The 25,812-nt window shown below is 39.7% G+C and overlaps 1 protein-coding gene across 1 annotated transcript; it reads left to right on the top strand.

Annotated features, from left to right (window-relative positions):
• Positions 1–2,937: 2,937 nt before the first annotated feature.
• HINT1 (histidine triad nucleotide binding protein 1) lies at positions 2,938–6,908 on the top strand. Its single transcript, XM_030968742.1, has 3 exons — positions 2,938–3,107; positions 5,696–5,800; positions 6,567–6,908. The coding sequence occupies exons 1-3, from the start codon at positions 2,997–2,999 to the stop codon at positions 6,729–6,731; spliced, it is 381 nt and encodes a 126-aa protein (XP_030824602.1). The 5' UTR covers positions 2,938–2,996; the 3' UTR covers positions 6,732–6,908.
• The last annotated feature ends 18,904 nt before the right edge of the window (positions 6,909–25,812 follow it).

Raw genomic sequence — 25,812 nt, 5'->3', positions numbered from 1 at the left:
ACACCTAGAATGGCCAATAGATGATCATGTTTGGTGCTTCTTCAATTCAGTTTTTATATTGCCAGACTGTTTCCTTGCTCTTGCAGTTAGAACATCCAACGGCAGTTCGGAATCTTTCCTTATCTGGGGTGCTGCCTTCTTTTCCAGTTTATTTTTTCACCATTTCAGAAGAAAAGCTGTGGTTACAATTCCTTGTTTCTGTGCTTATCTCAGGACCTCTCCAGTTTCTAGGTATCCGGCTGTACTTACGCCAGTTGCACTTTTCAAGGACACTTTTGGTTCTCAGGATCACAGCTGCCAAGCTGGCAGGCTTTTTTTCTACTAGTATTATCCAACAGGCATATTATTCTGTTCAGTAATTTCCCCTCTCTAGTCAGGTCACTTTCTTGGCTGCTCACATCAAGTTCCCTACAGGCCTGGCTTGCCTTACTCACACCCTGACCAACCCAGCCCAGGCCTGGCCACATCATGGCCACGCCGGGTACATGTATAAAACTAAATTACCATTCTCTTGAAAAACAAACAAGCCTATAGTACACTAACACATCATTCAGCATTAGCTAAAGGCAGCATAAGGATTTTTTGTGCAATCATCTTTACGACTCACTAGACCTCTAGCGTCAATACACGGTCATTTAATCATTTAACAGCAATTACATTGTAAGCTAATTAAAATATGGGAACACTAAACTATTACTTAATAATTTCAATATTTTTATTATTAGCACTTACTTGTAAGGATCTATTAAATCTTTTTTTTACTATGTAACTCATAAAGAAACTTGATCTGTTAGCAGAAGTGATGTTTATTCATAATTTATTTCCAAGAATAATTATTGCAGATGTGAATGAATGAATTAGATATTTGAAAAGAGGGTCTAATTCATTCATTGTTTTATTCAAAATAATAAAATTTGCTGTTTACATGGTGAGACAAAAATATGTAGTGAAGTCAACTATAAGAAAAATTTTTTTTTGCTTTTTTGGAGAAACTTCTAAACTTGTCTCTTTATGTTTTCTCTTAACATAGAAATATACTTTCTAATTAAATCCATAGCAGTGTTCACCCAAATTGTTCATATATTTGCTGAATATTCTTGGTTGGACAACAATATAATTCCAAGAAGTTTGTCCCTGAAACACTTCTTTCAATTGTCATAAAGCTCCCATACCATCTGTAGGACACATACATGTCAAAATATCTTAATCCTAGAACATCATCTAAGGAAGAGAATAAAATTTCCTTGTTTAATGTACTTTATCAGAGTTTTTTTTTTCAGAGTATTTAATGATAAATTATTTCAGTGTTACTACCAGAAATATATGACAAATTCTGCTCTTTTTGTAACATGTTCAGGTTAGAACCATATTAGGTTTAAGCCACTTAGCAATATTTATTCTCTGCCTCCCTCCAAAATGCTTTTCTGTAACACTTTTGTCTAGAGACAAATATATATAAATATCTCTATTAATATGCACCTAGATAAATCTTCAGGGAAATCAATCTATTTTTTTTGGTGAAGTTTAGAAAATCATAGAATCTAGAATTGGCTGGGTTGGAAGGAACATTAGAGTCATCTAGTTCAAATGCCCCTGCGATGGCAGGGACACCTTTCACTAGACTGCATTGCTCAGAGCTCCATCCAGCCTGGCCTTGAACACTTCCAGGGATTAGGCACCCACAACTTCTCTAGGCAGCCTGTTCCAGTGCCTCATCACCCTCACAGTAAAGAATTGCTTCCTCACATCCAATTTAAACCTCCAATCTTGCAGTTTAAAGCCATTCCTCCTTGTCCTGTCATTACATGCCCTTGTAAAAAATCTCCCTCCATCTTTATTGTAGGCTGCCTTCAGGTACTGAAAAGCTGCAGTTAGGTCATTCTGAAGTCTTTTCTTTTCAAGGGTGAACAATTCCAATTCTCTCAGCCTGTCCTCATAGAAAAGGTGCTCTGTCACTGATTATTTTTGTGGCCTCCTCTGGACTCTTTCCAACAGTTCCATGTCCTTCCTGTGCTGGGACCCCAGAGCTGGATGCAGGGTTCCAGGTGGGCTCTCACCAGAGCAGAGCAGAGGGGCAGAATCCCCTCCCTGGCCCGGCTGCCCACGCTGCTTTGGATGCAGCCCAGGACACGTTTGGCTCTCTGGGCTGGGAGTGCCCATGGCTGGGTCATGTCCAGCCTCTCACCCAGTAGCAACCCCCAGTCCGTCTCCCCAGGGCTGCTCTCAATCTCCCAGCCTGTGCTGATAGCAGGGGTGGCCCCGACCCAGGTGCAGGACCTCGTACTTGGCCTTGTTAAACCTCATGAAAATGAAGCTTTGTTGATGCTCCTTAAGGTTTAGTTTGTGTTGTTTTTTTTCCCTGCTTTTTCATTTCTCCTTTTTAATGACTGGTGTCATAGATATATAAAAAAACCATTTACAATGTACAATAGATGTACAGCTGTGTAACTTTGTGTTGTCCTCTGTGAATTACTGCTTGGCTATACTGATTAGTTTGTTTCATAGTTACGAAATTACTTATGTGCAGAAGGGCTGGCACATCAAACTGCCCATCGGCAGGACCCTGATTCCAGGAGAACCAAACAGCTGCAAACTTTGCTGGATAAGCTAACCCAGCCCAGCCTGGTGCAGTCTGCAGGAGCTTGTCCCAAGAAATCACACAGACGTTTGGATTGGATTTGATAAGTAACACTTCTGCCCACAACAGCCTCACCCGGGACTGCACTACTTTTGTACGGTGGCCTTTCACTTCACAGCGTCGATCCGGCGCGGAGCCTGCAATAGTTCCTCCCCCCGGATCCCTCCGCGATTCCCGGGTCAGAGAGGGCGCGGCAGTGCTGTGGGCGGAGACTAGCGGGACAATGACAGGCGAGACTACCAATCAGACGGGCGGGCACGGCCAGGTGCCGGCGTTGGCCCAATGAGTGCCGAGGGGGGCGTGGCCGCGGCGGAAGGCGGGGCTGAGAGACGGCGGGAGCCGCGCGGGAGCCGCCGCCATGGCTGACGAGATCAGCAAGGCGCAGGCGGCGCGTCCCGGCGGGGACACCATCTTCGGGAAGATCATCCGCAAGGAGATCCCCGCTAACATCATCTACGAGGACGAGCAGGTGCGCGCTGGGCAGGGGCCGGAAGCGCCGCGGAGGTGCTCGGGAGAGCGGCGGGCGGGCGGTGCGCCCCCGCGCTTCCCTGCGCCCTCCCCGGAGCTGCACTGGGCTCCTTGCCAAGGGTCGAGGGTTCTCGCAGCTGGTGTGGGAGGGTAGTGGTGAAACCTTTACCACTTGCAGGCAACCTTCTTGCGGGTTCGGAGCAAAGCACCCCAACTGGCTGCTCTTGCAGGTCCCGATGTGCTTCTCAGTGGCCTTACAGAGGTTATACAGCTCTGCCTGCTGGGCTTCGGCAGTGAACTTCCGAGAGGGATTGCTAGTGCATCGCAGCACGTTAGGACCGAAATTAAACAATTAGCTTTAGAAGAAATGCAGCGGTTATTCCCAAAATCCAAACTAACTGGTATTTAGTGTAAGATCTCCTGCTCTTTGTTTTCCCCGCCCTTCAGATTGATATACTGGAGCCCCATTAAGAGGGGCTTTTGCTTTTGATATGAAGGGGTTGTTCTCCGTGTACAATAGAGACTCGCTAAGGATACAGTTTGTCAAATTTATGTGCTTAGAAATCATGCATAGCTAAAAACAGAGTTTTCTTAATAGATGGCAGAATTTTTGCAGTTGCCATATGCTCTGAAGAATATTAGAAATGTTCACAGCTTTCTGAAAGTCATGCTTATGTTACTGCTCTGTGTTTACGTGAAGGTGTGTGTTCTTTCTTTACCCGGGTCTAACTTGTGTGAGCTTTTTCATTAGCTGCGGTGGTTGCAGCAGAGTAAGCTGAGCACTGCTTGATTAGGAATCAGGCCATTGACTTCGCTGAGTGTATAAAATACTTTGACAGCCATTTGTGTGGACTATTTTCTGGAAGTGTCATTACCTGCAGTGCACCACTTGGTTTTTACTTCATCGTGCGCAGAAATGTAGAACTTCTAGATTTCAGTTGACTGATGGATGATCTTGAATTAGTTTGGTTGGCTTTATGGAGGTCTTTTTAGAGGTGGCTGGAAGTGTTAAAAGGAGAAATGTAAGGAAGGTCTTTAATCAATAATTGACCTTCAGAGAAAGGGAAATACTGAAAAGCACAAAATCTCTGTGGAAATATGCCTTATCACTGTTTTTCCCGTTGAATCTAAACTTCCTGAAAGGAAGTTTGGTTTCCCATGCACTCATGAATTTCTGTGATTGTGTTTTTTCCTTAATACTACTTCAGCTTTCTGTATCATAGAAAACTATTTACTTCCAATCTTCTGCTCTTTAAATTCTTTGATGCAGTTTGGGCATTTGCCTTCTGCCTCTATGGGACTACATATAATAGAAAAGCTGATTACCAAATGGTCAGCTCTAAGTATGATTTATTTAATTGGGTGCAAATTAGTTTTATTAATCAGTTATATACTTACTGCCCTTCCCTGTTTGGAAGAAATGGGTCGTTCATCAGAATTTCAAACTGGGCATTATCTTCTTAAACATGCCTTAAAACCAGATAGATTTGATGTAGAAGATAAGTTGCATGAAAGATTCATGCAAGTTGAGTTCGGCTTTTCACCAACTTTATTCTTGATTAAAGGCACATTTGTTTTCAGAATAAAAAAGGAGTATATTTGCGCAGAAAATTAACTTTATTGATTCACAAAGAAAAGTATCTAGGAAATAAGCATTTTGAAGAATGTAGGTATGTTTTTAAGTGTCCACTGTCTGTGACATAACCAATTGCTACCAGGTGTTACGCTGTTGAACGTGATGGGAAAGTCAGAGATATCCTTGGACTAATTAATGTTGGCAGAGTACCTCCTGTGTCTGCACATTTGTCGAGGTTCCAGTTGGAAGTCCCAGTTCTATGGTTGGCCATTTGTACAAGGAGACACAGCTTAATTTTTTCTTGCCTACTGGCAGTTCCTAATTTGATATTTAGGTGATGCATGCCATGTATGATTGATTGTAGTTTTGGTATTTAGTCAAGATTCAGCTAGTCACTACAGACAGATATTTGTATTTCAAAAGTGATGCCTTTCTTTTGATTTAAGCATGTCTGAATCAAAGGTGGTTTTAGTGCATTACTCTGAAATACTTGGTGCTGTTGAGAACAGAAGTCTAATATCTCAATCACATAACTTCAGGATCTTTGGAATTGCCTTGTCTTTGACAACATATTCAGGCATAACTGGAAGTTGATTAGCAACTCTTTGCCATTTATTTTATTAAAAAATAGAATAAATCTAAAAAATAAAATTAAAAAAACCCATTAATGTACTTTTTATAGGTATGCATGCCAACAGCTCTACTAATTGTTATGCATATGTTGCAGTAGTAAATCTTGAACCTGATTATATATTGCTTTACTGAGAAGGCTACAGCTTTTAAACAGTACGTTACAAAGCAGTGATTTTTTTTCAGTGGGTCTTTTTGTGTTTAGAAATTAAAGGATGTAGAATAATATATCACTCAAGAAAATTTAACATCACTGCTTATGTTTGGGATATCTGGTATGGGATATCTGGCTGAAGTATGTATTTAGTGGGGCATATTGATTTACTGAAACTCTTACGTTTCTCCAAAACAAATTGTATTTTATCTGCTTTCTGTTCCTCCAGTGCCTCGCCTTCCATGATATTTCACCCCAAGCTCCAACACATTTCTTAGTAATTCCTAAGAAGCCAATTGTCAGATTGTCTGAAGCAGAAGATTCTGATGAATCTGTAAGTACTCTAAAGGTTTTCTGTACACCAAACTGTGCTTCTCATTACTTCATAATGTACTAGGCTGTCCCCCTTTTCCTCTTGAAAAAGGCAAAAGTAGTTTTCTGATACTCTAATTCTTGTCCTCTAGCTTAAAAGATAATGGAGTTAAGGTTTTTCAGTAAAATTAGCCAGAGAAAGCAAAATATATCTGTGCATGTATTTTCCATGCAAAATTATTTGGTATTTTTATTTAAGAATCCTGATGTCTGTTTTCATTGTTTGCATGCAACAGTACTTACTCTAATATGGGCTTGGGGGTTTTTAGCAGGTCAGAGGTGAAGAAAAGCAAGGTTAGCTGAGAGGTGCTGAGTATTTAATTTGTAACTAAAAATATCAAGCTCAAAGATTTTGTAAGCTTTACATGGTAAGATAAAGTTTCTTTTCCACCAGAATTATATATGTGTTCAGAAGAAGTAGTGGGGGCTTTAACCATGAAGTAAATGTAGCTTCTATGACACTTTTGTTGTCTGTTACTGCCTGGCTTGAAAAAGATCAATAGTTCTATCTTCCCCCTATATTATACTTAGGCAGTCTTCATAGTTTTTCTTGGAAAGTGTCAGTTGCAGACAGGCAATAATTTGAAGAGCAGTGGCTGAATTTCTGAGAATTAACTTACTGGCTTATTGGTTCTCTGCTCTCATTCCTTCCCTTCCTGCCCTTCCCCCTTTTTTGTGTGTTTTCTGTTGGTTGTTTTTTTCTTTTTTTTTTTTTCTTTCTCCTCCAGCTTCTCGGGCATTTAATGATTGTTGGCAAGAAGTGTGCTGCTAACCTGGGCCTGACCAATGGATTCCGGATGGTTGTGAATGAAGGGCCTGAGGGTGGGCAGTCTGTCTATCATGTACATCTCCATGTTCTGGGTGGTCGCCAGTTGGGCTGGCCTCCTGGCTAAGATTTGTACACCACAGGAGTTAACTGCATGCATACAAGTTACCACCAAACAGAGTTAATATGTTGTCCATCAATCTAGCCACTGTTAGTGTATTGTTTTTTTTTAATGTGTGTCTACACAGGGTAATAAATGCTCTGAACAACATTCGCACAATAAAGATTAAGCATGTGGGAATCACCTCTGTCTGGTGTGCCTTACTGATGGAAACACTTCTGAAGTTGAAATTATGTTCTCTGAAGTTTAAAGCACGAAACATGTTTCAGTCTGCTAACAAGTCTTCTGTAGGTACTGGTTTGCCAAGGCATTCAAAATCTAAAGGTGCAAACACTTATCAGACTTTCATGTCTTCTGGAAAGAAATCTAAGCTTTTAGAATGTGGTATGTAAATATTTGTAAAGCCTGCGTAGGCTGCTGCTGAAACTTCTAAAAAGTGAAATTCCAAACATGCTGTTCAAGGGCTGTGTCAGTACAATATGTTGGGAACAGACATTCTAAGGCTCCATTTTTCCACTGAGAATGAGTAAAATGATAGTCTTAATGGCAGTTGCTATAGTTCTGTAGCACAAGGGTGATTTTGATCAAATTGAGGACTTGAAATTAAAATACTGAACTGTTGTAAGATGTTCAAGGCATTTCTTGGCATGTAAGCAGCATGATGTAGGATGCATAAATATATCTTTTAGATTCCAGATTTTAGTGAGCAAATCATTCAGTTAATAGTACTTTCTCTGTTGCTGCATACAGTTGTTCATGCAACATGGTCATCAGATCTCCAAGACAATAAATTTTCTTGAAGTTAGGAGTACAGATGTGTCTGCCAGTGTAAAAATAGGACACCTGTTCTTTCTAATAAAATTAAGTCACAACTAACTAGTTTTTATGATCAAGATACCTGAAAGCCTCAGATGCCTTGATAAAAGCTGGTTGCTTGTGAGAATCTGAAGTGTTAAAGAAATGTGGGAGTGTGTGTAAAGACTGTACAGGTAAAAGCAGTGAATTTTATTTTCTTTTCAGATATAACTTGAAAGTTTGGTAAAGCCATTTGAGTTCATTCAACCAGAAAATACTCTGTAAGTACTTCAGAATGTTCTGAGCTTTCAGAGTTCTACCCTAAGATGTGACTTAAACAGGAAAATCAGCTGGTGCTTCTGGAGGAGGTTGGTCTATAGTTGAGTTAGGAATAAACACCTGGTTCTGTAGCAGTAGCATAATGGCTCTTCTCTTGTTTAACTTGCATAGAAGTAAAGAAGAAAACCACCCAAACCCCAGAGGTACAGCATCCCTGAGTAGAAACTGAATGCATATCACAAGAATGAAGTATCGCTAACAGATACAGTGGGGCTGCTGTAAAGGTTTGTGGCTGGGAAACTGGCTATCAGAATGAGTTCATGGAAGGCCCTTAAGGATAGTGAGATGAACTGTTGGCATCCAAGTATGGGAAAGGGCATGTGACGTGTGTTCTGCTTTGACTTCCCTAATTTCTGTTGTATGTGTCCTTTTTACCAACACTGATATATGTGATTTGAAGCATGACTGGTGAAGTTTTCACTGCTGAACGCTGTATGAAAGTAACTCTGTAAAACTTCTGTTGCTTTACTTGGAATCTTGGGAGATGTGTTTGCAGATCTATGCGGATATGTGCTTTGGGAAGGTAAGAAGACTTTGAAGTGAGGGCAGAAGCATGAATCTTGCAAAGGTAGCCATGAGGCCAGCTTGCTAACTAATTTAGTTGTGCTTAGGTTTCAGATGAGTACCTTCTGGATTGATGCTCAAATGATTCTGAGTTCAGACAATGGTGTACTCATGTGGGAAAAATGATATGTAAACTGCATCGCAGGGAGGCAGCAAACTTCATCTTAGGGAAAACCAGGACAATGGGCATAAGAAAGTAGTTAAACTACATGTCCTTTTACTCTGCATTAGTGATAGATCTGAAACACCTAGTGGAAGATCTTGATCTCTCAAGTAGTCAAATGTTGTTGAATGACAAAAGCCTGTGAGCAATCCAAGGATTTCACCTGTATATAATCTTCATGGGCTGAAGGTAGAAACAATTTACCTGACTTAAGTACAGGCTGATGTATAATCTCTGTCCACTTAATGGAATGATTGAGCTAGGCAACATCTGACATTAATCTCTGTAAACTCCCTGATGTATCAGGTATTTGTTCCAGTTTGTCAGAGATAGGAATGCAGTAGAGAATGTGTTTGGAAGCAACAGGGAGTTATAATGTGGCTTGTCGTTTCAGGAAGACTGCATTATTACTGTAAGCTGTAGTGGTTTCTGGTGGAATTTGTGTCTAATCTTCCAGATAATACCACTCTTACATGACTGTTAATCAGACACAACCTGGCTATCTGAGAGTTACACTGCATATGTGAAATTTATGTCAGTTTTTAAGTGTCAGGTACTGAGTTTTCATAGGTATGAAAATTTGCATTCTTTTGGGTATTGAACTGTCCAGTCTTGTTGTGCCAAGCTGTCCACATGGACCCATGGAGTTCTTGAAAATTCCATGACAGTAACAATTGCAGGTTTGGATAAGTCGTCCTGACTGAGGCTGCAGTTGTCTTATTTTTACCTTTCTGTTTGCTGTTTTCTTGTGTGTTAGAACTCATTTTTGTGGACCACACTCAGTTTTTGTGGCATTTCTCTCAGGAGCAGTGTGTTGATATTTTAGTTGATTGTTTGTGTTTTTAAATACAAAATTCTGTCTTGATTTATTTTCTGCTCCAGTTACTGGGGGGAAAACCAGCATTGCAACAATTCTTTTTACTTCTTTACAGATAGGAAATGTCTGGTAAACTGGCAATATTTTATCTTGTTTTATTGTCATTTCCAGTTAATAATTTCTTTCCTTTTGAGAAGCTCTAGGTACTCCAACTAGTTCACAGCTGAGCTTGAAAGAACTGGGGGAAAATCGAAATCTAGGCTAATGGTGTTATGCAGAGCTGTTTTGTCAGTATATGTGCCCTATACCTGTCTGTCATCAGGGATTTGAAGAGGAAATGTGGTTTTTCATTGGACTGTGATGTAGTTACACACAACATTTAGGTAATTACAGGGCTGACAAGTGGGAGAAAAAACTTGAGTCTGAACTAAAATTCAGTCTTTTATGTAGAAGTTGAAGAGGGAGTGATGATTTAAGGCGAAGTCTGAACTAAAATTCAGTCTTTTAGGTAGAAGTTAAATAGAGAGTGATGATTTAAGGAGAATTTACTGCTTTAGTAACTGGGTTAGGACCATGACTCTTTGGTGATAGGAAATTTGAGAAATACTCCTTTTGATTGGGAAGCTTCAAGACTGCAAATTTGCAAATTGTCCTGAGAAACAGAAGATCTTGAGAGAAAAAATATGTAGAGATTCCAGAAGAAAGAGACCACCTCTTGTCTATTTGTGGTAAAAGTGAAAAAGAACTGGCGATTCTGCATGCAAGGGATAAAACCCGTAAGTATTGGACAGTGGGGGTGTTCTGTATGTTGGAAACCCAGCAACATCTATGAAGATTGTTGTACCTGATGGTCTTGGAGGTAATTTCCAATCTTGATTCTGTGATTCTGACATGTTACAGAGTAGATGTGAACATGGTTAATTTGGTCTTGCTGAACTTGCTCAAAACACAGTCTCACTGGCGAGAATGCTCTTAGTATGTGAAGGATAAAGGGACAAAAACTGAGGCTGGAGCTGTCATTGCTGACCCCTTTTTTGTGGAGGATTTGTAATGTCGGTTTGGTTGAAGATCAAGGACCAGTAAGTCTCTTACAACAGACTTCAGTATCAGAGAAGACAGTTGAGAATAATTGTACTCCAAAACAATCAGGTATTTATAATTTTGTTGTCATGGTATCTGTACTTCTGTCAGATTTTCATAGAGCAGAATCATAGAATAGCCTGAGTTTGAAAGGACCCAGCAGGATCATGGACTTGTGGTGCTGTGCAGGACCCCCCAAAGAATCACCCCCTGTGCCTGAGAACATTGTAACATTGTCAAAATGTTTCTTGAGCTAGACAGGCTTGGTGCTGTGACTACTTTACCAGTGCTGAGCCACCCACTTGGTGAAAGACCTTTTCCTGATATCCGGCCTAAATCTTTTCTGACTCAGCTTCATGCTATATCCTCAGGACCAGTCACTGGTCACAAGAGTGAAGAGATTGGTCCCTGCCCCTTTGTTTTGCTCTTTGTGGGTGTTGAAACCTCAGTGAGGTCTGCCCTCAGTCCCTCTCCTCCAGGCTGAGCAGATCAAGTTACCTCAGCTGCTCCTCATATGGCTTCCCCTCCAGACCCTTCACCATCCTTGTGGCCCTGCTTTGGATGCTCTCCAGTAGCTTCATATCTTTTTCATATTGTGGCACTTAAAACTGCCCCCCACACTCAAGGTGAGGCCGCCCCAATGCAGAGTAGAGCAGGACAATCCCCTCTCTTGCCTGGCTGCTGATGCTGTGCCTGATACACCCCAGGACACAGTTGGCCCTCCTGGCTGCCAGGGCACTGCTGACTTGTGTTCAACTCACCCTTGACCAGGACCCCCAGGACCCTTTGTGCAGCACTGCACTCCAGCCTCTCATTCCGAGGTCTCTCCATACACCCAGGGTTGACCCATCCCAGGTGCAGAATATGGAACTTGGGTTTGTTAAACTTCATAGGGTTGAGGTTGCTGATTGCCCAGCCCTTTGGCTTGTCAAAGTCTCTGTAGAGCCTCCCTCTCTGTACTTGAGGGAGTTAACAGACTTAATATTCCTGTGAGTTCTCTGTCCAAGACATTTTTGAAGATGTTGAAGAGAAGTGGGCCTATTGAATTTTGTCACTGTAAAAATTCTTTTATTGTGAAGAAGATAATAAATTTTCTAGAAACTTAATGAAACGTCATACTAATGTTTGAAAGATCTAAACTATATGTGGAAAATTCCCATCCTTTTGGGTCATAGATGAGAAGGAGAACATACTGCCTTGCTTTGTGGCTTGTGTTTTGTAGAAAGATCTAAAGAGCCCTACAGTTGTATCCTCTTGCAAAATAGGAACAGGTCTGTCAGTTCATTAATGAAATGTGCATCTGCTTCAGGTACTTTATTTTTCTTCTCTGAGAGTGCTAGTCTTTAGGTGCTGTTTTATGTAAGGAGGTATGATCAGTATTTTAGACAATGTCAGCTAGCACTTTCTGAGGCATCTGAGTTGGACCCACAGGCTTTAGTCTCTTACAAGGTCATTTATCCTTGCAGAATGGAGATACTGCTTTATGTTCCTATGCTTCTGTTTTATTCTTAGAGTAAGATCTAAACTACAGTGTATGGCATGTATAGAATAGCAATTCCAGAAGCACAATTTCAGGAAGAAAATACCTGTGGGGAAAAGAAGAAGGAGAGGTTATAGGAAAAATCCTCTTTATTTTATTGCATAGCATAGTATATTTCTGTTTTTTTCTCTCTGGGTACTTTGCTAAGTGCTCAGGTGTAGGAATCTGGAAGTGAAGCTCCTGAGAATGGTTGCTCTTTCATGGTATAGCTCCGTGCTAGGTAGGGTCTCCCCGTGTCAGATAACTTTTTGGCAAGCCAAGGGAAGGTCAGTGCCTTCATTTGCATCAAAGCTTATCCACCTGTCCATAACATTTATGTACTCTTGCACATACCTGAGGTTCCAGTGAGCTATGGTGACAAACCTAACATCACAATACTTGGAATGCATTGAGAGATTAAGTTGCAAGTTGTACTGCTACTTTTAATAATATTATTTCTTTTATCTTCATAATATTTTCTGGAAAAGATTTAACCTGGTTTAATTTTTAGTCCTAAAACTATGTCCTGTAAGTTGTGTTTGGGTCTTAGTTTATTTAGAACAGTTTGGTTTATGCTTGATGGAATTAATCAGCTCATTACTGCCTTTTTTGTAGTTAGAAAAACCTCATTTGATTCTTAATATTGTGGGGTTTTCTGTCATTTAGCAGCACAACAATGTCCACAAAATTACTTCTGTTTTTATTCACAGTAGAGAAAAAACATGCATTTGCTTTTCCAGCTGTGACATGACAACATTCAAGTTTTGAATCAGAAGATGTGAAGTAAGTGAGAGTCATGGTACAGTTCACTTTCCGCTCTGAGGCACCTTGTTGATTTCATCTTGGTCTCCCTGGAGACTCCCCTTATCTTTAAGTCATAAGCTAGCCTAGGGCCTTCCTCTGTTATTTCTGTGCAAACAGAATAGAATTTCAGCTTCATGGCCAAACAAGATCCATTGGACTGTAGCCAGTAGTTAGAATGCTTATTTATATTCAGTGAAGCTTAGCTTGGAGAAATGTGGAAAATAACTATCACTCTGGTCTAGATGTGTTGAGCACTAACATGAGGATCAGACTAATGTTTTGCAAAGGAAGATGGGAACAAGAGGGTAGAATTATATTCCTGTATTTGAAGCTCAAGTTGTCTATCTCATAGTAACAGCATTTGGGATAGAATATGGTGACTGCTTTAAGTGCTAAACATAGGATGCAGGGGTAGACATTTTTTAATAATTAGTGTTTTCCTTCAGACAGCTTTTCAATTAAAAGAAGAAAAAGCTCTGACTCTGTGACATGTGTCCTGATATTGCTGAGGTGATAGTATGTAATGTGTGACTTTGTGTGTGAGTTATGCTGTAATCAAACTTGTCCTCTTTGAAAAAACACAGGTAAACACAGACCTTTCTGGAGATAATAAGACCAAACAAACTGGTTCCTTGGACATTAAAGCACTTGTGTGTCAAGGATGGTGTTCTGTCTGAGGTTTTTGGATCTGGCTGAGCTGCGCATTTCTATCATCTTTACTATCATTACCTTCAGACTTGAAAGAGAGGCCATGTGTGTTACAGAAACCATCTGCGTAAGTAGAAGAGTGTCCTTTTTATTGGAGAGAAATAAAAAAATTTTATGAAATTCTTCCATACCTTTACAGCAGCACATTCATCTTTGTAAGAGGTTTCAGCTTAGACTGGTTATGATTAGTGGAACTACTTCTTCACCAGTATGTTAAACAAGTGGTTTCCTGAGTTTATCTATGTATTATTGCTGGAAAAGAAGAAATGTAGCAGAATAACGATCCTTGTCTTTAAAAGAAGAGTGTTGAGTCAGCTTGTAGATGAGATCCCATGAGAAATAGGTGTGGAGAAGTCTAAGACAGCTTTTTGATTGTCAAGAACAGCCTCCTTTGGGCATAGTAACAGCATGTTTTGAAGTTCACAGACTGAGGGGATGTGTCAGAGGGTCCACATGGTTGAATGGGCAACTCTGAACTCAAGTGCAAAAACCTATACCAGTGGAAGGGAGGGATAGGAGGGAAGAAATGGAGGGAGGAAGGAAGGGAGGAAGGGTCATTTCTCATGTGTTGTTGAAGAGCCCAGTGCAACTGGAACTGAAATCTGTGATAGATGAGAAGGGCAGCAAGGGCTGTTAGGGCTGCCTAAGCAGCAAGAGGAGTCTAAGGATCATGTAGACCTGATGAAAAGATGAGGTGGTAGACCTAGTGACACAATAGGAAATAGAAAAGGCTGAGTAGCTTTTTTTGCTCTTTCTTTACTGCTAAGTTCTGCTGTCAGGTCTCCTAAGCCTGTGTACACAGAGGCCAAGTTTGGACTATGGCAAAGAAAGCTTGAGTTAAAGACTTCTAAAACAATCTAGACTTACGGAGAAGGTCATGGGACTGAATGAAGTGCATCCAGTGCTACTAAGGATGCTGGTCAATGTCACTGTGAAACCTTTCTTTGTGACATTCCAACAGTTACAATGCCAGGGTGAACTACATTATGATTAGAAGAAGGCACACATCACAGCTAGCCTGAAGAAAAATAAGATGGTTTTGGGGAATTTCAAGCCTAATTGAAGTCTCCAGGAGATCATCGAGCCAGTTGTCATGGAAATAATTTCTAGACCTGTCAGAAAAAGGTGATCAAGAAAATCAAGCATGAAGTTACCTGTTCAGATTGTGCCTGACCAACCTGATTGCCTCATACAATGATGTGATTAACAGTGAGTGTGGAGAGAACAAAACAGAACACAGCCTCTTTGTACATGAAAGGGACAAACATGACTGGATTGGTAGAATTCCAGGTAGGTGGAAAACTGGCTGGACTTATGGGTTCAAAGGGTAAGGGTTCAAATAGCTGGTTAGGCATGGCATTCCTCAGGGTTTTGAATTGCTAACATTTACTGTCTTCATCAATCACCTAGAAAATGGGATGGAATACACCTTCAGGACATTCACAGGACATTCACAGGTGACATAAAATTGGGAATGGAAATGATTGATAAGCTGGATGTCAGGATTGGTACTCAGAGGCATGAGAGGTTGAAAGAACAGACTGATGGGGACCTTTTGAAGTTCAACAAAGGTGCTGAGCCCTGCATTTGGAAGGGATCAGTCTCATACAGCAGATACACTGGGGATTGACTGGCTGCAAAGCTTTCTTGCAAAGCAGAATGTCGAAGTCTGGTGAACAAAAAGTTGAAGAAAAGTCAGCAGGATTCTCTTTGCAGCCATGAAAGCTGAGCCCACCCTGTACAGCATTAGGAATGGTTTAATTGAGGGAATTCATTAATCCTCTAAATTCAGCATTTATGGGGTATTGCCTGGAGTGCTTTGTGCAACTTGGGCTCATTAGTATGAGAAAGATGCAGACGTACAGGAAGGAGTTCAGTGGTGAGCCACTTAGTTGCTGAAGTGCACAATATTCAAAACTCTCAGACTCTCAAATATGCAGACTCTCAAAGAGAGTCTGAGAAATTGTTTTGTTTTGAAGAGGGAGTGGTTTGAAGGGGGCTTTGTCTCTGCAGCTTTTTAATTGATGGTTGTAGAGAATTCAGGCTTCTGGAGGTGTAGAGGAAAAGGGTAAGAATCAATGGGCGAATGTTGCAGCAGGTGAAGTTCTGAGAAGGAACCTTAGGAAAGATTTCATGGTGAGAAAGGTTAAATGCTGGAAGAGATTGCTTAGAGAGACTGTGGAGACTGGAGATGACGCTCAAAGCTTGACTAGACAAGACTCAGCAATGTTGTTTGACTTAAAAGTTGTCCCTCATCTGAGCAGAAATGTGGACTAGAGAGTCACTAAAGATCCCTTCCATCATTGTTCTGTGGTTCCATTAGCAGCAGCCTAATCTTCTACAAAGAGTCAAAATAAAGTGATGGAGTAAGTTTGAAATTTAAATGCAATGAGACTTTGTATGTTTGTATGGAATTTATGACATATCTTCTGTCTTGAGGCAGAGAGAAAAGCCATATTAAGCTGCTCATTGTTAGCCACAATTAATTATAAATCAATGTCTGGAAACAATTAGAATGTGGAACACATTTATTGCAAGCACAAAAAAAGAAGAGAACCCAAAGAAATGGAACAAAGGAGAATTAGAGCTCTTATGCAGTTATAGGCAGACTGGATATTCTGTATTGAAAGATGCATGATTGTTTCTTATTTTATAGGATATAAATTTTAAAAGAACCATGAAGAATGTGTTCCTAGCCCCCTTGCATTCCCTCGTGGATTGCAGCTATCTTGGGATGCTAGTCAGCCCCTGTTAATTCCCATGTGAACTCAGAAAAACCAGATTAATTTGATATTGTATTAATAAACTGTCTGGTAGTGGTTACAGACAAACAAAAGCTGTTCTTTAGGAGTTCTGAAGCTCCAATCCCCAAACTTTTGGTTGGATCTTAGTCCTCTTGTGTCTTCATAAGAAGCAGGGAGAACTTGTAAAAAAAAGTGAAAAGTTGTACTTGTTACATACTTGCCAATATTGTAAATCTTGCAAAGATTTATGAAGTTACTTTGTTTAGTTGGTACTGTGATGTAATCAAACGGGAGAAAATATCATCTGTCAACTAGATTTTTCTATCTTTTGAAATTATAATAGAGGAGGATTGAGAAATAGAAAAATGACGGTATTTTGTGAGCACAAATGTTGAAAACCATCTTCACAGCCCTGAAAGAAGTGACCTGCAGCAGCTGGCTGGCTAATCTAGGTACTTGTGGCTGCCAGACATTAAAATGCATCCTCTTTTCTTTCCCTAAGCAAAATAAGATGGCTAGCACTACATTTTTTTGACTTGCTGTGATCTGAAGTTTTTGTAGCTCCCATTTGAAAAACACTGGGATAGATTTAAACAAAATAACTCTAAATTAGGCTTTCAGAAGGAAATTTTTTATTAGTTGTTTATCTTAGACTTCTAGACCGTTATGAAATGTACTGCATCTGATGTGTTTCAAAAGTGATATGACAAAATGAGTTTACAAAATGGAATTTTGAGAATTTGATCCATTGTAAACGGAACAATTAATAACTGAACAAAATAGAATGAGAAAGACTATAATAATCACAAATTTAATAATTATGAAGTGTAATGGAAAGGAAGAAGGTGAATCTCAAGATAGGTAACAGGATAATGGGATGCTGAGAGGAAATTAAATAAATATGGATTCCTGAACATGACTTCAGGTCCAGATACTGGGTATTGCAGTAAGTATAAGTTTAATAAGTATTTTGTTGAAGTGTTTTTCAAGTGCTCTTAACAGACATTTGCCTTTGGAATTTACACTGATTTCTCTAGGATCCATTCAGCCCTTCCTGAGCACTTGTAAAAATTCCTCATGTCCTGTCTGGCTACACCAGGGCATATTAAAATATGTGAAAAATCAATGCAGTAGTGAGAAATACCGTTTTCCAATGAAAGACATCCTGATTCTAGTGTGCGTTCTGTAACTGAAAATGACATGGGCTTTGTAGGCGGGTGCCGTGAAAAATGCCACACCCAAGTATCGATTGTCTCTTTGTTACAGGCGGCACGCTGTGTTTCCAGGGGCAGGATCCTGCTGCCGTGGAGCGGCGGGTGAGATGGCCGAGCCCGGCTCCGAGCTGTGCTGCCCGGGCGCGGCCACGCGGGGGCAGCCCAGGAGCGCGCTTGGGCTCTGCCCTTCGGCGTGACGGCGCCTGCATGCTCATGGCAAAAGTTGTAACAAAGAGAGGTGCTGCGGGCTTTTAAATGGCTTCTCCTCTGATGCGCGCTGTTTCTGGTTTGCAAAACAGCATTCGTCACTTCAGCGTGGTTTAGACTGCCTTTTTCCGGAGTTTTAGCTTCTAATTAGCTGAATAGAGTCTTAGGAGCTGCAGTGTGTTAGTTTAGGAAAAAAGTCTTGCTGGTGTCCTTCTGCATCATGCATTGATTGCCCTTGAGAATTCATTACGTACACTCATGTTTATACAAACTTAATGTTTATGGAGGATCCTTTTCAAAAATTATTAATGTAAGTGCTACAAAGATGATACACATTTCATATTTTGAAGATGGCATGTGTAAAAACTTATCTTTACATCTATTATATAGTCACAGCAGGGACATAAAACATAGGTGGTTGCATAACTCTTTACAATAGAAATTCTATCTTTGTTGTCTCATGATTCAGACAAGTACTGGATTGTTGCAGTGTATCATTACATTTCTAGAACTATATGAGAACCTTTAGTGGAGAAGGGTCATTGAAAAATCTCTGAGTAATAATTCAGAATAGCTTAACAACCACTTAGCTGTAATTATATAACAATGCAATCTTTTTTTCAGAGATGTTTTGGATTTATGCACAAAAATACTATAAAATCCCTGACTGAATAATGCTGCAGTCACTTAACATTGACTGAAAACACCACTTTTTAAAAATCACTCTTCAGGTGAATTGCATTTCAGTTTGAAGGAGCATTAAGGTACAAAATGGGGACTGCAATGCCAAATACCAAATTTCAAGAGTATTCTGAATCTCACTGATTCTTTCATTTCGGTGGGGTTTTTTTTGTTTTATTATTTTTTGGTGTGTTTTTTGTTTTGTTTTGGTTGGTTGGTTGGTTGCTTGCTTTTCTTGGTTTTGTTTTGTTTTTTGGGGTTTTTTTTTGTTTTTCTGTAATATTTTCCCCTTGTAAGTGGGATTCTTGTATCTGATTCACCCATTTCTCTCCTTCCATATGTTTTCATTTAAACTGCAACTGATGCCATGCATGCCTGAAAAACTTACTGAAGCAGGAACCAATCCTGTGTATGTCATGGACAAACACCAGATATCTCACAAGATGAGGTCCTTGAATATTCTTATAGTCAGAGGCACCTGTTTGTTTGCAAGAGCATATTGAGTATATGTTGTGCTAAATAAATAAATCCAGATTAGGGGAAAAAATAATCCAGTAGCACTATCTTTTGCTTAGCTGCAGAGCTATGTTGGAATAGAAAGCACAATAAAATGTGCATTGCAGTTCTAAAATAGTTGTAGTAATAAGTAGTGGAAACTAACAAGAAGGCTTTTACTTCAAGTTACCCTGCTTCATCACCTGTAAATATCCTTTTCAGTCTACAAGAAAAACTTCTGTTTTCTTAGTGTTTTTTTCCTAGCAGCTGCATATATGTGCATGTGTGTACATTGTTGTTAGAACAGGGAAACCAACAACATAGGACATGCTCATTTAATCATAAACCAGATGAGACCCTTTACACAGTATGAATCTCATTTCAGGCTTTAGGCTGATAGTGATCTGAAAATGTGAAAATGAAGTAGAGAAGTATATATTTTTTGAATCATAATATCGAATTCAAAATAATTTTGAGAACACTTCTTTCAAGGGGTAAATTGTTTTAAAGACTCTTGATATGTAATTTCAAATATTTTAGGAATACCTCTTTCAAAATGTACATTGTTCTAAGGGTTTTGTCATTAAAAAATGAAAAGCAAAGATAGTGAAAACTGGTAGGTATAGTATGGCCTTTTTATTGGGTTGCATGCCAGGTTTTGGTAGTGGAGCTGTTTGTGGCGGTCCTACAGGGGTGGCTTCTGTGAGAAGCTGCCAGAAGCTTCCTTGTGTTCAGCAGAGCCAACCCAGGCAGCTCCAAGATGGATATGCCACTGGCCAAGATGGGCACTTCTACCAGTTAGAAGTGATGGTAACACCTCCTTCCTAACTTCTTTAAGAAAAAAATAAAAAAAGGGTTATTGTACAGTTGTAATTGTGACCAGAGAAGAACAGAGTGAGAGGATCAAGAGCCCTGCAGACACCAAGGCAGCAGGAGAGGCAGGAGGTGCTCCAGGCACCAGAGCGGAGATTTTCCTGCAGACCATGGTGAAGCAGCTGTGCCCCTGCAGCCCTTGGAGGTCCATGGGGATGCAGAGGTCTGTCTACAGCCCATGGAGGAGCCCTGTGCCAGAGCAGGTAGATGCCAGGGATCATGAAAGCTAAGGCCCAGCTGGAGCTTAATTTTATAAAGTGTGTGAGAAATACTAAGGGCTTCCACGCGTACATTAGTCAGAAAAGAGAGACACCACTCCACACACCCCAATAAATGAGACAGCTGACATAGAGACACTGAAGTGTTCAAGAGTTTTCGCTGATAATTCTTTTCCTGCTGCTATCAAGTCCCTGCATGTCAAGGGAGGAGCCAGAGGAATGTAGTTGCACCTACCATAAGAGATCAGACTCAAGACCATCTAAAAACCTAAAAATATGGCACAGAATACCTAAAAATATGGGACAGAATGAGATGCATTCTGAAAGAGTCCTGACATCTGCAACTAGCAGATGTAATTGCTAATCCAAAAGCTCAATGTCCAAATAGAAATACTGAATGCTGTCCCTCAAGAGTCCATACTGGGACCAATACTGTTCAGTATCTTCATAGCAACACAGACAGTGGGAGTGAGTGCATCCTCAGAAAGTTTGCATATAGAGATGGAGAAAAGGCCCACTGCAAGGTCCTGTACCTGGTTTAGGACAGTGACCAATATCAGTATTTCTTGGGAGGTGACTGGATTGATGGTAGCCCTCAGAGAAAGACTAGGCCATATTGGTAGATGAAAAATTAGAGGTATAAGCTCTCAATTTGCACTTGTAGTGCAGAAAGTTAGTACTATCCTGGGCTGCATCAGAGTGAGCATGGTCAGCAGGTACAGGGAGTGATTTTTGCCTTCTACTCTTGTGTGACCTCACTTGGAGTACTGTGTCCAATTCTGGAGTCCCTAGTATAAGACATGGACCTGTTTGGAGTGCGTTCAGTTGACAGCTGCAAAAAGAATCAGAGAGCTGGAGCATCTCTCCTGTGAGGAAACGCTGAGAGAGCTGGGGTTGTTCAAGCCTGGAATAGAGAACGCTGCGGAGAGAATTTATGGCAGTTTTTCAATATATGAAGGAGATGAGTTAGCAGAAGAACAGAAAAAGGCTTTCTGAAATTGAAAGAGGGTGGATTTAGATTGGATATAAGAAGACATTTTTACATTAAGGCTGGTTGTGGCTAGACACTGAAACAGGTTGCCCAGAGAAGCAGATGCCCCCTCCCTAGAAGTCTTTAGATCAGGTTGGATGAGGCTTTGAACAACTTGATCTGGTGAAAGATGTCCTTGCCTTGGGCATGGGGGTGGACTAAATGAGATATTAAGGTCCTTTCTAATGCTACCCAAACTATGATTTTGTGTTATTTGCTGGGAACAATTCAGTTTCATACCTGTAGCTTGTGATCGCCCATCTGAAATGGTACAAGACTGTACTTGCTTATTCTCATTAGAATATGCAAGTCATCTTGGAATATGACTGTGCTTCAGTGGATTATTCTTTTCTCACAGGCTAGGTTAGATGCTTGCATGATTTTATCACCCATACAGCAAAGATCAGCCTTCTATGAACATTTATGTGAGCAGAGTTTAATCCTTAAATTAATAATGTATATAAAGTCAAGCTGACAGAATCAAGCATGCATCAGAATTAGCAAAAACGTAAATGGACTAATATTCCCACCATATTGGTCAGTACATTTGGGATGTGATTGCCTTAGCTGGAAAAGTGTCAACTCAGGTGTCCTCAGCTTTGTAGTAGTACTAGAATGAAGTGAATGTGTTAGAAGTACTGTCCATGACTAAGGAATATATTTTTAATAAGATGCTTAACTGCAAATCTAATGTGTTGTTTGTATTTTCTTCCTTAGATTTTTACTTCAGATTGACTAAATGCAAGCTATCAGAAAAAAAATAAAAACAAACAAACCCAAACAATGCACTGGTTTAGCTTTGGCTCTTTTGACCCCTCTAATAGAGACATTATTGTTCAGCTGCAGCTCAGTTTACTTTTATGTTTTTACAGAGAAGAAAATGGATGAGAGATGGGAAGTGGAAAATTAATCTGGGAACAGTCACTTTTAATTTTTCTAGGACTTAAAGCATTATAAGGGCACTGAATCCCTGGGGAAATACAATGTAGCTTTGAGATGCCTGGCAATCTGGGAAAGAGAGGAGTCATAAGAGTCAGTGCCTCTGTATGCTGACCTGAAGAAGGATTGCTTAAAGCTCTTGCTTCTCTCCCATAAAAAAAGTAAGTCAGAAAGTCACAGATCTATTTTCTGTCTTTCTGGAATGTGTAAGCTTCCATGTTGTTGCTCATTTCTGTCTCATTTTTGAAAATCCCTGACTTTGTGCTCTAGTGGTTTCAAGAGTTCATAACTAAAACTTAAAGATACCAGACTTCTTTTTCTTTCCCCAGACTTCCAGCACTGCTTGACGTTCTTTTAAGTGTGCTCTGAATCAAGGAACTTGGATTGTATTAAGCCTTACTCCCTTATAGGAAACTGTTTCCTATAATCTGATTAAAATTATTTTATAGTGGAAGTATTTCTGGTAAGCTTTTATCACTGACTGATAATTTCAGGAATCAGTTTTTTGCTAGGCAGCTTTTGGGTTCAGTATATATTTTAATATATAAAATACTTTTTCTTATCCTTGTAGGTCCTTCTTATCCTTTGAGGTAATTTTGATATCTAACTATTAGCTGGTTCATGAGTTTTGTATTTAGATACAGCAGAGTGCCTCTGTGATAAAATAGGCTTTATTCTTCCTTCATATCCTGTTGCCAGCTTTTATGAGGCTACATCTGTAAAAGTGTCGCAAAAAATGGGCACTTACCAGTAGAAAAGTGATTTGAGCTTAGGAAAGTTCTTTGTAGGATATGCAGAATGTAGCTCTGATAATACATGAAAATACCCAATACTCTAATAACACTAGCTCCTCACAGGGAAATGAGATCGGAAAGGAGGCAGGATTAGCTTAATAAGATGTTTGTCTTGCTTCTAAGTGAAAGTTAGAGACTTGTAACAACAAGATTGTTAGCAAGGTTACGGCTTTTTGCCTATTGCAACTAGCAGCAACTATTGCTGCTTTTTCCAGAAAAGAGCAAATAGCTCTTTTAAATAGGACTGTTAAACACACATGGGTTATTTTCTATTTATTCTTTTGCTGCTTTATTGTGAGCATTAGTGTATCCTTATTCACCAAAGTATTGGGTATTACTGTGAAATCCAGGTATGTAGTGTAATATTACTTGCTTCACTGCTAATTTCTGTTTATATAATTGGAATTAGTTGGGAGTATTTTAAAGATACTGGCCAGAATATTGAGCTTAACTGAAAGATTTTGGTTAGCTAGATGTAAAAAATATATTTATGTAGGCTTCTCTACACTGTTTCCTGATATACCTGAGCATTGGAGGGAATAGTTAGCCAATGCTTCAATTCTCAACCTGTGTACTACCACTGTGATGTAGTGTCAATGATAAAATTTGCCAGTCTGTTTGATAGAGGTGAGTTGTTCTTGGCTATCTGTACAGAGATGTTGCCACTAAAAAAGTAGGAAAAGAAAGAGCAAATTCCTCTGGGCTTCAATGTAGTGATTGGAAGGCTCAGGGCAGCATGTAGAAGCCTGCGTCAGACTGAAAAATGTCCTTGTTAGGTAGTTTATGCAGGTATCCCATCTAGTAATATTTGGGATGAACCAGAGGTGGGGTTGGGAGTTGGGAATGTATGTCATGAGCAGACTCTGGTCTAAAAACCAGCAGTTAGAGCAGCTTGGTGGTACTAATTTGAGAACAAGGGCTGTCTAATTTGTGGAGGTCCTTAATCCCTGGTGTTAATCCCTGGTGAATAGCAGAGAACCAGAAGGTTGCAAAGTGCTCTCAAGTAATTTTAACATCCTTTCTCAGTGTATTTTGTTACATTTTGGACAATTCTGCATCATGCCGTAGAAGAGCTGAACTGCATCTTGCTCTCTTTCTAAGGTCACCTTGTGTCTGCCTGGGTTATCATTGTTTTGACAGGAACTTTCTGAAAGCACATTTCTGTAAATTAAGTCCAGTGATAATAAGAAAAGAGATGGTGACTGAGATATTCCAGGAAGTCTAATGGCAACTGCATTTTCTAATCTGGGGAAGAAATTTATTCCCTTTTTATGCTGGCAGAAATGAAAGAGTTCCATAATTGAGGGAAATATTCTTCCTATCTGTATGATAGACCATGACAGATGCTTTTCTACAGACACAAGTGAAAGCACTAGGCAAAAGTGATGAATAAAACATTAAAGCTCAGGTTTACTGTAGGGTTCTGATACGAAAATTTGTTAGTAGTATTTCCTGAGAATTAATTAATACACAGGAAGCAGAGCTGATTCTTGATTGCTCATACATAGTGCAATCTCAAGGTGGAAATAAACAAAATAATTAGACAAGCTTTAGTGTTATGGGAATAAGAGTAACATTTGTTTATCAGTATTTCAGCTATACTCCTACCATCCTGAGACTGAAATTCACTGTTAGACAAAAGCTGGTCTCATCCCTTTGGCACGTTTGAGGGCTCCATGGACTATGGTTATTTGTTTGTACGGAACCCACTGTAATAAACTACCTTGGTTTTGTGATCCAGTTCTCTGAGCAGTATAAGAATTCTGCAAATGTTTTTTTGTTATTGTTTCCTTTTGTTAGTTAAGATGTTGAAGCAGTCCACCTGGCTTCCAATGGGTAAGAATTGTAAGAATTATGTTTATTGGTTTATTGTGCTAAATAGATTTGGTGTCCTGATGATTGTTTTGTTCCCTCTGGATTATTTCCCTTGGTAAGGCAGTATGTTGTTAACATCAGGAACAGAGTCAGCCTCCACTGACACAAGGTAATATCAGCTCATATCCTGGTTTTCCTCTACGGAAAATTTTGCATCCTTTACAAAAAAGAGATAACCATCACCTGAGTTCTGTAATTAGTTTGTGCCTTTAAACTGAGTATTTGTAAAATGGAAATAAGTGGTTAGGATAAATGGATGTTAATAAGTGATAGATAGTTAATAAATAATTCAGTTATATAAGCATCTTGAGAATGTTACCATGACTCTTCTATCAGAAATGTCAGATATTCCTTTCAGTGCATTATTCTTACTATAAAAATGAGAGTTTGACTGCATTATATTTTTCATACCCCTATTTTACTTCCATGAAGACAGTTTTTTTGCTTACAATCAGGAGACCAAACTCAGCAGAAGCTTTTTTTTTATTGCTCATAATTTTTTATATCATGAAGTGGTCTAACATACAGTGACACATTTAAAATCACTTGAAATCCTCTTAAAATGGAAACTCTAAAATGAGCATAAATAATAAACTATCTTATTAAGATTTGAATGTGTCTTCTGTCTTATGCATAAACTGAATTCAGAATGTGAGCTTAGATTTTTTATGAATTATATATATATTTTTTTTTTGTAAACTGCTCCACATTTTTTCCAACTTAGGAAAATCTGGTGTTTCATGAGAAATTGCAAGATATCCAATTAACACAAAAATGAAATTAGTCTTTTAAGAAAGACAATTGTGCAAAAGAAAGTAAGAGGATGTTGGGTAATTGTGTTGAGGGGTGATTCTTTGTCACATTAACCTGGTCCTACTCAGACTGGTGAGATTTTAAGGTGCATCTGTAATACCCAACAGCATCTTCTCCCAGAGAGAAAGGAATACTCATTCAGAACACAGTCACCCTAAGAATCCCTCTTTCACGTTTATTCGGTGAGCCTAACATGGCTCTGTGGTCCTCCTGTCAAATGTAGGTGTATGAGCCATTTTTGAGAAACATCAGTCAGAAATGTTAGGAGCTCAGGCAAGGACTGATGTTCATGGTTACTTTGACGTAGTGTTCCAACACAGGAAATGGCATGGTGACTTTTAAGGAGTGATAGAGTTGTAGGACTTCCTGTGCTTTGTTTTCATTAGTGGAGCCAAAAAAGCTTTCACCCTAGCCT

The sequence above is a fragment of the Camarhynchus parvulus genome, chromosome Z, assembly GCF_901933205.1.
Source record: "Camarhynchus parvulus chromosome Z, STF_HiC, whole genome shotgun sequence".
NCBI lineage: Eukaryota > Metazoa > Chordata > Aves > Passeriformes > Thraupidae > Camarhynchus > Camarhynchus parvulus.
The sequence above is the reverse complement of the archived record's forward strand: the minus strand, read 5'-3'. Positions and strand labels throughout refer to the sequence as shown.